The sequence below is a fragment of the Microtus ochrogaster genome, chromosome 4 (assembly GCF_000317375.1).
Source record: "Microtus ochrogaster isolate Prairie Vole_2 chromosome 4, MicOch1.0, whole genome shotgun sequence".
Lineage (NCBI taxonomy): Eukaryota > Metazoa > Chordata > Mammalia > Rodentia > Cricetidae > Microtus > Microtus ochrogaster.
Genome location: NC_022011.1, coordinates 47140329 through 47152507, shown reverse-complemented (window position 1 = coordinate 47152507; position 12179 = coordinate 47140329). Strand labels below are relative to the sequence as shown.

At 43.4% G+C, this 12179-nt stretch overlaps 1 protein-coding gene across 1 annotated transcript in view; it reads left to right on the top strand.

The window, feature by feature from the left end:
- Positions 1-9214, top strand: part of Gle1 (GLE1, RNA export mediator) — a 35094-nt gene extending 25880 nt beyond the window's left edge. The window contains exons 13-16 of the mRNA XM_013355489.2: positions 1370-1474; positions 4075-4157; positions 7434-7497; positions 8171-9214. Of these exons, the coding sequence (XP_013210943.1) occupies positions 1370-1474; positions 4075-4157; positions 7434-7497; positions 8171-8239 (321 nt within the window). The 3' untranslated portion in view covers positions 8240-9214. The remainder of the gene's footprint in view (positions 1-1369; positions 1475-4074; positions 4158-7433; positions 7498-8170) is intronic.
- Positions 9215-12179: the final 2965 nt, after the last annotated feature.

The following is a 12179-nucleotide window of genomic DNA, read 5'->3' as shown; positions in this document are numbered from 1 at the left end:
TGTAGACCAGGCTGGTCTCGAACTCACAGAGATCCGCCTGCCTCTGCCTCCCAAGTGCTGGGATTAAAGGCGTGCACCACCACTGCCCAGCTTAAAAAAATATTTTCAAAAATAAAAAAATACCACACTTTCCAATAGAGCCCACAGGCGGTGACCAAGCCCGTCAGCAGGTCTTTGAGGGCTCTTCCAAGCTGTTCTTCAGAGAGGCTGTGCTGTGGAATGATGGGTAAAGATGATGGTATTTTAGAGAAGTGGATATTGATTCTTAGGCAGCTTTTTTTTTTTTTAGAGTTTGTTTATTTATTATGTATACAACATTCTGCCTCCATGTATGCCCACATGCCAGAAGAGGGCGCCAGATCTCATTACAGATGGTTGTGAGCCACCGTGTGGGTGCTGGGAATTGAACTCAGGACCTCTGGAAGAGCAGCCAGTGCTCTTAACCACTGAGCCATCTCTCCAGCCCCCTTAGGCAGCATTTTTGAATCAACAAGAAAGTTCAGTTGCTGCCTCAGCTGAGGCCATAAAGAGCTAATCTTAGAACAGAGTCCACAAGTCATAGCATTTACAAAAGTTTCAGCCAGCTGTGCTATGCTGCCTGTAATTCCAGCACAGGAAGCTGTGGCAGAAGGATTGCAAGTTCCAGATCAATTGGGCTGCAAAGTGAGACCCTGTCACTGCAATACCAAAATCCGACAAAAAGTCAGGTGTTGGGGACATAGTGACACACCTTTATTGCCAGCATTTAGGAAGCAAGGACAGTGGGTTCAAAGGCAGCTTTGTCTACATAGATATCCCAGGCTACCCAATGCTAATGAGACCCTGTCTCCAAACAAAGACACCAAAAAACAACCCCAAAGCTAAAATCAACAACAACAAAGTCAGAAAAGATGGTTGTTTACCTTTACACTCCCACCATGGCAGAGTGGGCCAGGGAGGATTGCCATGAGTTTGAGGCCAGCTGGGCTACAAAGTTAATACTGCATCTGAAACAAACAAACTGCAAGTTCCCTGAACATGAAATTGATGTGTACATATCAAAGGAACCATGTAAGAAATTTGTGGAAGCCTGCATATGGATCAGAATATTTCACTGAGCCAGGTGGTGGTGGCCTATGCCTTTAATTCCAGCACTCAGGAGGCAGAGGCAGGTAGATCTCTGTGAATTTAAGGTCAACCATGTCTATAGAGCGAGTTCCAGAACAGCGTGGGCTGTCACGCAGAGAAACCCTGCGTAAGATTTCCTTAGCTTAGTTCTTTCTGTTCTGTCATGCATGCATGGGTTCATGTCTAATGGCTGAGTGATCACATGGAGTTTATTCTGTGAATAAAATGAGATGAAGTCATGACACAGTTACTTTCCTTCCAGGCTCATCCTCATGGCTTAAATCATGGCTGGCGCTGGTTGGCACAGATCTTAAACATGGAGCCTCTATCAGATGTGACAGCCACTCTCCTGTTTGACTTCTTGGAGGTAATTCCGTTATCAAATGAGAGACAGCCAGTGGTTGAGGTGGCTTCTGACATAGGGTAAAATGAATGGGGAAGCAGCCTAGAGGTGGAGCCAAGTAGTGAACAGCTCAGGCTGCTGTCACCAGCGTGAGGCACAAGACAGGCCTCGCTTCCACTTTCCCTCTCATTGTCCTTGACTTCTCTGTCGACCATGTTCTTCTCATTATAATGTCTTGGGGTCCACAGGCAAGGGAAACACTTCAGGTGAGGGAAGAATGAAATTCATTTCAGCCCGGTACTGGGCCAGAACTTCTTGGAATATATGGACATCAGCTCATATATTTTTGCCATATTTAAGCAGAGCACATGTTTGGAAAATCTTTTCAGATAACAACATAGCTCTGTGAGTCCAACATACTTAAGACACGTTTACAATGAAACTCCTTACAAAGTACAAGTGGCTTCATCCCTGAAATGGGTTCTTGTTGGCTTGGAAACAGTACTCAAGATAAAGGTCTAGGGAGAATGACTGAGGGAAACATAACATCCGTGGGAGTCAGGATTGGCCTGGGGCGAAGACAAAATAGAAGTCACGTAGGCTGTTGTGAAGCACAAATTATACCCCCAACAAGGATAAGGATGGTTTTATGAGCTGAGAAGCAGTGCTCAAGGTTTAGGGGGAAAGGGCCTGGGATAAGTAAAACAAATTTTGTAAGATATAGGCTGAGCCTGGCTCATCAGACAGCAAAGGATCACCAGGTTGTAGACTACATCCAGGAGGAGGGCAGCTGGGTGGTGGAGGTGCAGGCAGATCTCTTGAGTTTGAGGCTAGCCTGGTCTATAGGAACTAGTTCCAAGACAGTCAGGACTATTACACAGAGAAACCCTGTTTTGAAAAATAAAAAACAAACAAACAAACAAAATACTCTTTCCTTTGAAGGATGCTTGTGAGTTTAACTGTCCTGGCCTCTCTTTTACTGATCTGTGTACACAAGTACTTTCTGCCCTCTGCAATAATATATGTCCTAGCCTAAGTAAAAAAGTAGACTTCATCTTAGGGATATTGAATTGAGTAGTGGAACTATGGTAGGCTGTGCAAGTGAGTCTCTTGAGACACTGGAAACAGGAGCTGGGTCTCCCTGGGTCTAGTCTTCCATAAACGTCCTTTCTCCTTGCTTCCTCTTGCTCTGTAAGGATGCTAGCTATCCTGTGCTGTCACCCAGTCTCAGTTTGGTTACCCATTGTGGAAGGATCATTATCCACTGTTCTCATTTCTACTTTCTGGGGAGAAAATGTAACCTCTCTAAATGCTCATACATTCCTGCCCTTAGAAACAACCACTATAGCCGGGCGGTGGTGGCGCACACCTTTAATCCCAGCACTTGGGAGGCAGAGGCAGGCGGATCTCTGTGAGTTTGAGACCAGCCTGGTCTACAAGAGCTAGTTCCAGGACAGGCTCCAAAGCCACAGAGAAACCCTGTCTCGAAAAACCAAAAAAAAAAAAAAAAAAAAAAAAAAAATCTGGTGCCCTCTTCTGGTCTGCAGGCAGACATGCAGATAGAACACTATACATAAAAAATAAATTTTAGGGGGAAAAAAAAAGAAGCTAGGCGGTGGTGGCACCCGCCTTTAATCCCAGCACTCAGGAAGCAGAGGCAGGCATTTCTTTGTGAGTTTGAGGCCAGCCTGGTCTACAAGAGCTAGTTCCAGGACAGGCTCTAAAGCTACAGAGAAACCCTGTCTCAAAAAACCCAAAAAAGAAAGAAAGAAACTACCATTATGACTGTCTGGCCAGGAATTTACTCTGTGAACCAGGCTGGCCTGGAACTGGAGATCCAATTGTCTTTGCCTCCTAAGTGATATAATAAAGGCATTTACCACCACACCCAGCTGAAGGAGTCACACCATGCTTCAGGGAACCGAGCATGGGATTGCCATGGCTGTAATCCCAGTACAAGGGAGGCTCAACAGGAGAATCACAAGTTTGAGTCCAGCCTGGGCTACCCAGTGAGGCAGGCCTTGCCTTGAATGAATGAATGCTCAGAGTTCATTCCTGATAAATCTGAGAACCCCAGGCCTGTAATTTTCATAGTTCTTAGTTATGGCATAACTCCTAAAGTCATGGTATCAATGTTGAGCCTGCATCTTTGAGACAGGAGGAACTGAGAGGAACCCCATGAAGTATTTTTTAAGCCTTGACTGTTGACTTAAGTGTTACAAAGGGACTTAGGCTCTTGTGCCTGCTAGATGATGTCCACAAGTGAACTACATTTCCCACATAGAAAGTTGGGTCTTGCCAAGCGATGGTGGCACACACCTTTAATCCCAGTACTCAGGAGGCAGAGGCAGGCAGATCTCTGTGAGTTCGAGGCCAGCCTGGGCTACAAGAGCTAGTTCCAGGACAGGCTCCAAAGCTACAGAGAAACCCTGTCTCGAAAACAACAACAAAAAAAAAAACAAAAAAAGAAAGTTGGGTCTTTTCCACCTATTCCTTAGTTCCTTAGTTAGCTAAGTGATGCCGTGGCTGAGATGTTTGAAGGACTGATAGGAAAAGGAGTGATTGTGCTTCTCTCATGAGTTGATTTTTGTTCTTTGTGCTCACGGTTTTTTCTTTCCCTCTAGGTGTGTGGGAATGCCCTCATGAAGCAGTACCAGGTCCAGTTCTGGAAGATGATTCTTCTCATCAAAGAGGACTACTTTCCCAGGTATAGGCTTGTTAAGCAAACCACTGAGGAGTTAGTAGGTAACACTGAAGCCATTACTCAGTGCTAGTGCAGTGTTTGTGTGTGTTTCTTGGCTGAGTTTTTATTTTTCATTCTGTCTTGTTCTTTTGTTTTGAGAGTCTTTGTAGTTTAGACTGTCCCAAGCTCTTACCAACTCTGTCTCGGCTTTTTTTTTTTTTTTAAAAAAAAAAAAAAACTTTTATTTATTCTTTTCTCATACAATATATCCTGACCACAGTTTCCCCTCTATCCACTCCTCACGGGTCCCCCCTCCTCCCCTCTCCTAAATCCACTCCCCTACTCCCTGCTTCTCCCAGAAAAGAACAGGCCTTCCTGTAGGACATCAACCGAACACATCACAATAAGGTATGATAAGACCAGGCACAAACCCTCACATCAAGGCTGTTCAAGGCAACCCAGTAAGTGAAAAGGGATACCAAGAGCAGGCAAAAGAGTCAGAAACCCCCAGTTCCACTGTCAGGAGTCCTCCCAAAACCCCAAGCCAACAACCATAACATATTTATGCAGAGGACCTATTGTAGACCCATGCAGGCTGCACAGTTGTCAATCAGTTCCTGTGAGCCCAGTGAGCCCTGCTTAGTTGATCGCACAGGCCATGCTCTCCTGCTGTCTTCAACCTCTGGCTCCCACAGTTCTACCTCTTTCTCTCTCTCTCCTGTGGAGTTCGTCAAGCTCTGAAAGAAGGGACCCAGTGGAGACCTCCAGCCTGGCTGGCTTTCTGTCTACTGTTGGCTGTGGATCTTGTGCATGGTTTATTTTAAAGTTGTATTTGTTTTTGTTTTTTGTTTTGTTTATTGGTGGAGCTGGGGTGGGGTTTGTGCATGCCACAATGTACACTTGGAAGTTAGGACAGCATATGGGAACAAGGTTTTTTCTTTCACCTTATGGGTTCCTGGGATCAAACTCAGGTAAGTCAGGCTTCGTATCAAGAACTTTAACACACACACACCCCAAGCCATCTTGCCTCCCAAATGTGTGGTATTTTTGACTTAAGTAAAAAATGAACAAGGGTCAGTGGTTGAGCACGTACCTAGCATGAGCAAGGGCCTGGGTTTGGTCCTCATGATGTGGACATAGATCTGTTTAAAAATAATATTATTGGGCAGTCATGGTCATGATTCATACCTTTAATCCCAGCACTCAGGAGGCAGAGGCAGGTAGAGTTCAAGGCAATAGAGTTCAGGCCACCCTGGTCTTACAGTGCTAGTTCTAGGATAGTCAAGGCTAAACAAAGAAATCCTGTCTTGAAAAAAGGGGGAGTCTACAAGAGTTAGTTCCAGGACAGGCACCAAAAGCTACAGAGAAACCCTGTCTCGAAAAAAAAAAAAAAAAAAAAAAACAAAACAAAACGAAAAAAGGGGGAAATCTTTCTACTCATCCTTCTCTTTGATTTTTTTTAAGAAATTTCTTTTTAACTGTGTACATTTGCACCTGAGAATGTTCCCAAACACACACATAATGTATGCATGTGCCTGCCTTTAGAGGCCAGAGGTGTTGGAGCCCCCAGAGGTGGAGTTGTGAGCTGTTCTTCATGGGTGCTGGGAATTGAACTTAGGTCCTCTGCAAAACCAGTAGGTACTCTTTTTTTTTTTTTTTTTTTTTTTTTTGGTTTTTCGAGACAGGGTTTCTCTGTGGCTTTGGAGCCTGTCCTGGAACTAGCTCTGTAGACCAGAGTGGTCTCGAACTCACAGAGATCCGCCTGCCTCTGCCTCCCGAGTGCTGGGATTAAAGGCGTGCGCCACCATCACCCGGCGACCAGTAGGTACTCTTAACCACTATGCCATCTCTCCGACTTCTCCTTAATGTTTGAGTAAATGGTTATGAATTTCAATGAAAACACCTTTTAAATATTGTTTGTTAAGGAAAGGTATAAACTAGGAAGATGTTGAAATAAGATATTTGATGTTGGTTGTGGGTGGTAGGGCACTTATCTAGCACATTCTAGGCTCCATTCAAACCATGAGATACATGCACTCTTGCACCACTGAGATGATACTGGCTGATTTTTGAGGAGGAGTTGGAACAAGATCTCACTCTGTAGGCCAGGATGCCCTGGACCTCAGCAGTCTCCTGCCTCAGTCTCACAAATCCTGAGATTATAGGCTTGAGCTCTGTGCCCAGGTGTATGTGGGGGGAGTTGTGTGTGCACATGCACATGTAACTCAGAGGTGTTGCTGAACCAGTATCTCTCATGAAGCTAGAACTGTCTGGAAATGCTGGGCACCAGGCCTCAGGCATTCTTTTGTTGCTGTCCCCAAGCTCTAGGATTTATTAGTGCATACCCCTATCTCTTGTTTTCCTGTGTGTTCTGAGGATGGAACTCAACTCTTCTTTTTTTTTTTCTTTTTTTTAATTTTTTTTTTTTTCTTTTTGGTTTTTCGAGACAGGGTTTCTCTGTAGCTTTGGAGCCTGTCCTGGAACTCGCTCTGTAGACCAGGCTAGTCTCGAACTCACAGGAGATCCGCCTGCCTTTGCCTCCCGGGTGCTGGGATTAAAGGCGTACGCCACCACCGCCCGGCCGGAACTCAACTCTTCATGCTTATGCAGCGTGCACTTTACTAACTGAGCCATCTCTCCAGCCTAGGCTGAACTTGGATCATACTTTGTAGACAAAGGTGACACTGAATTCCTACTACTTCTGCCTCCTGTGTGCTAAAGATTAGTGTACGTGACCATGCCTGGCTCTGGTGTGTTTATGTGTTGTTTCTAATACTTGTGATTACAAGTAGTCATGAATTGAGCCATGAAGTTGAGTCCATCATTAAGTCAGTTAGAGAAGCTGATTTGCCCCCCAGATTCTCTGACTGTGGTATGCTTTTCACCCTTTCACCCTGAAGTGCTCTTCCAAATTCATTGGGATTTCAGGCAGGGGAAATGCTTTGGTGGCACTCATCCTATCTGGTCACAAAGACCTCAGAAAAGAGCAGTGTGTCCCTCTCCTTTGTCTGTTCGGAAGACCAGCAAGGACCCCTTGAAAGAACAGCCAGTGTTCTTTTTTTGTTGTTTCATTTTGTTCTTTTGAGACCGGGTTTCTCTCTATCTTTGGTTGTCCTGGAACTCATTCTGGAGACCATGCTGGTCTTGAACTCACAGAGATCTGCCTGCCTCTGCCTCCTGAGTGCTGAGATTAAAGATGTGCAACTCCATTGCCCAGCACAGCCAGCATTCTTTAGAAGAGTCAGTGGATCTAGTCCTCACTTGACTCACATCTCTTTTTCTCCCTCCCTTTCCCTACAGAATTGAAGCCATCACAAGCTCAGGACAGATGGGTTCTTTCATACGTCTGAAGCAGTTCTTGGAGGTAAGATGCTCCCTTCCAACATTCCCTAAACTGTACCCTGAGACACACTTGGGTCCTGCAGTCTTGGGTCTCCAGACCTGATAGCCATCTCTTCTGTTTTCCACACTCTGCTTTTTGTTCATAATTCCCCTTGCATTTTAGACCACAGTATGCCATTTCACCCCTGTATACATTCTCCACACTGCCCATCAGGTAGCTGTCCTCAAAGAGTATTAGATGGTAAGGTGTGTGTAACAAATCTCTTACAAACTGTTTGGCTCGTTACCCAAGGTTCTTCTGTCAGTCTCAGGTGAATTGAACTATGAGTGTGGCTACTTCGCCCTAAGACCATACTGTACTTTTGCTTGGATTTTTCCTTCATTTCCAAGTACCAAGACATTCATCTTAACAGGTCATCTAGAGCTCTGTCAAGTAGTTCTGTCAAGGTAGCCCACTGACCACCAGCTTCTAGGAACCTATAAAATAGTGATGGACAGATGGGGCCATGGTATGGGGAAATGGGTAGGCAGGCATAAAAACAACTCTACATTTGTCTTAGGTTTCCACAGATCCGTTAGACTTTTGTCTTCTCTTTCTCTGGTCTGGGTCTTGTCCCTCAGTGTCTCCGCACTGTTAACACTAGAGGTAGTGTTTTTCAGAAATTCATCCTGTTTTCTTCATCTTTCATATCCAGAAATGTCTGCAACGCAGGGAGATTCCTGTCCCCAAAGGCTTTCTGACTTCCTCCTTCTGGCGCTCCTGATGTCCTCCGTCATCAGTCATCACATCAGTTTGCAGGAGGGGCAACAATAAAGAACTGAGACAGCGCGTGTGAAAGAAGTCATGTCAGATTTAGAACTTCATCAGTGTGTTCTTATGTATACATTTGTACCATGTGACTATGATTTTCATAGTTTACAGCCTTTTGCCAGTCTCTTGTCAGATTTGGTAGTTCCTATAGGTACCAGGACAGACAAGCTATGAGAAGAGTCAGAAGAGGCACTTAGCACTGGGATGCATCCTTTGTCTCCAGGATCTTTCCGAACGTTGGTGAGACTTTGTGTTTTCCTCTGACCTGGAGCAAGTCCACCATTTTCACTTTCACCCTCAGCCCCATCACTTTCCAAACACACACTCAAAAGAGTAAATCTCCTAAGATTCCCTTTAAAGTATCATGTGATGTTTGAGGCCAATCTCTTCTATGCAGTCTGAGTATGAGGTAAAGCACTTTATACTTTATGGCTTGTAAACTACTTGTATATTCAGAGGACGTGTAGTGTAGGCATGGACTGAACGCCAGAGTGCGTCAAGGTAGTTGGTATGTGGATCAAGACTAGGAACATGGAACTATAGAGCACTCTCTGTCTTCTTGATCTGGAATTTGGTCCCTAATAGCTGGGAATGCTGTACTAGATTCAGTACCTTTTTGTTGTTTTTCTGACAAATACTAAGATTGACTGAGATATGACTTATAGCATTAGGTATAAGCTGAAGTTCATCAGCAGTGAATGCATTGGTCATTAGGAGGAGCTGACTATCTCAGGTGGAAGCTGGTATTTGTTTTATGAATAGATTGACTCTCTTTGTGCACTGCAGAGGCAGAGCCACAGATCAAATCTAGTCCAGCAGGCACAGGGCCTTGTATGGTGTGTATCTGTTGGTTCTCTTGAATGGCCTAAGCATTTCAGTTGTTTACTGCAGTGCCCAAAAAGGTAATAAAGTTTGAATTTTTAAAAATCCTCTGCTATTATGTGGTTGTCTCAGTATTATCTGTGTCTTGCAAATGAGCAGTATATGTAAATCCTATGGGCATGACTTTGTGCAGGTCTAGGTATGGAATATGTGTTTCTTCCTCTTCATCTTGGAAAACCTGGTTTTATATCATTCCTTTTTAAAAAAAAATGATGTTTCAATAACTGACTTTGATCTAGCAAGAGATGTGGGGGGTTGAGACTATAGCATTTACCTAGCATGCCGGAGACCTTGGGCTCCAGCTGCAGTGCCCCTTCCCAGGAAGAGAAGTAAGAATATTAAGTCCACTAATGTAACAGAACAGAATGTACACTTGAACAGGAGACTGGACTCCATTCATTTTCGTTATATCAAAAATGTAATATAAAGCAATGTGGCAGTGACCCAGCACTTGGGAGGCAGAGGCAGGTGTATCTCAGTGAATTCAAGGACAGCTTGGTCTATAGTGCGAGTCTCAGGACAGCCAGAGCTAAACAGTAAAATCCTGTCTTGAAAAACCAAGAAAAAGTAAAAAAGTACTAGTCCTGGGTGGGAGGAGGGGGAGGGAAATGGGAGGCTGGAAGGAGGCTGAAACTTTTTTTCCTTTTCTCAATAAAATAAAAAAAAAAGAAAAAAAGAAAAAAAAAAAGTACTAGTCCTTGAGAGCTATTATTATAAACTATTTAGGATCATTAAATGGAGGTTTAATAGTTAGTCATCAGTATAGTAAGAATCAGACTAGTCTTGTAGTCATATTAGATATGTTTTTAAGGCCAAACAGATACATTTTTTTAAAAAATATTTATTTACTTATTATGTATACAATATTCTGTCTGTGTGTATGTCTGCAGGCCAGAAGAGGGCACCAAACCTCATTCCAGATGGTTGTGAGCCACCATGTGGTTGCTGGGAATTGAACTCGGGACCTTTGGAAGAGCAGGCAATGCTCTTAACCACTGAGCCATCTCTCCAGCCTCAAACAGATACATTTTATGTGCTCTTCAAACACTTAAGAGACCTACAGAATATAGCATTTAAGATATTTTATAACATAAAGCTCTTCATGACAGTGATATACGTCTGTTCCTAGGAACACCAATCTACTTCAGAGAAGATGATAGACACCAAAGAACCTCCATATAGAGTTTGCTTTCATTTGTTGCAAAGTTAGTCCTTGGACAAGAAACTGCCCTAGCCTCCACTGCTGATAGTAAGTATGCTGTCCAAACTGTACAAGCAGGACACAAAAGGCAGCTGCCGAGCTTTGTCAAGACAAAGTAAGATAGTCCTTCAAAATTCCTGCTTCACAGAAAAGTATGTCAGATATTCTAGACAGGCCTGTAGGCCAAAGATGGATGCCCCAGTGTTGCAGAGGAACCTTGGGTGGCTGTTCAGGCAGCCAGGATGTTTCTGTCCTTTTCTATAGTTTTGGAAGTTGTTTGCTTTGTTTACTCAGGTATTAGTTTATCCTTCTCAGGTCTCCGGTGGGGTTGAAGAATAGATAGTTATACTGTTTCCTTTGTTACCAAATTCAGAAAAGAAACTTATAAAAGAGATGTAAAGTTTATAAAGTTGAGAGACATAATAGCTTAAGTTGTTTAAGAAAATGTTTTAAGGTCTAAAATGATTTTTTTAGGTTGGTAATACAAGTTATGGTAGAAAGTGGGTTAGGTATAAACTTCGGACTCATCAAGATATGATAATAGAGTAATTTCTCTGAATTTGTTAAATACAAATGGAGTAGGCCAGGTGATGATGGCACTGACCTTTAATCCCAGCACTCAGGAGGCAGAGGCTAGAAAATCTCTTGAGTTTGAGGCTAACCTGGTCTACAAAGTGAGTTCCAGCCTAGCCAGGACTGTTTCATGGAGAATCCCTGTCTTGAAAAAACAAAACAAAAGAAAAAAAATAAGTGGACTTTGCATTGTAAATATAATTCTTGCCTGATAATTGTTCTAAGTATATATAGTTTTACTGTGTTCGAAGTAAAACCTTTCCTTTTTATTCAGACAATGCCTGATAATTGTTCTTGTATATAGCTTCATTATGTTAGAGTTAAAACCTTTTCTTTTTATGTAAATAAATGGGAAGGGGCCTGCTATTTTATCTCACTGTGACACTCTGAGACTGTTAATCAGGGGGTAGAATCAATTACTAGCTGGCCAGAATTACCCAGAGAGATTTTGGAGGACCCAGGATATGATAAAGAGGCACAGGAAAGAGTAGGGAGAGGCTTAGAAAGATTTGTGGGTCCTTTTGATCTGGGAAGTGTGGAGAGAGCGTCATCTGGTTGTTCCTCCACAGTTTTTTTTTAATATTTATTTATTTATTATGTATACAATATTCTGTCTGTGTGTATGTCTGCAGGCAAGAAGAGGGCACCAGACCTCATTACAGATGGTTGTGAGCCACCATGTAGTTGCCAGGAATTGAACTTAGGACCTTTGGAAGAACAGACAATGCTCTTAACCACTGAGCCATCTCTCCAGCCCCTCCACAGTTTTCTTAATCTATCACTATTCTATCCCAATATCTGACTACTGGTTTTTAATTAATAATAAGCCATTTAGATAAGTGCTTGATCATGTGGTCTCGTGTAACAGCATGCATTTGGAGGCCATCGAACAACTGTGGAGTCAGTTCTCTGTTTACAGGGGTTGAGGATTGAACTCAAGTGTGAGGCTTATGTGACAAACTCTTGTACCAGCAGAGTCATCTCACCAGCCTGAGAAAACCTTTGTGTGAAGATGTGTCTCTATGGTTGGTTTAATAAAGATCTAAGTGGCCAACAGCTAGGCAGGAGAGATAGATGGGATTTCCAGGAAGAGAGAGACGTGGAGGAGGAATCTAGGCGTGCAGTTTACACCAGAGAGACCAGTGAGACCCTGAAGAAGTTGGACATATGCTGCAGAGCAGAGGTAACCGAGCCATTTGGCAGAGCATAGATGAATAGAAACAGGCTAATTCCAGTT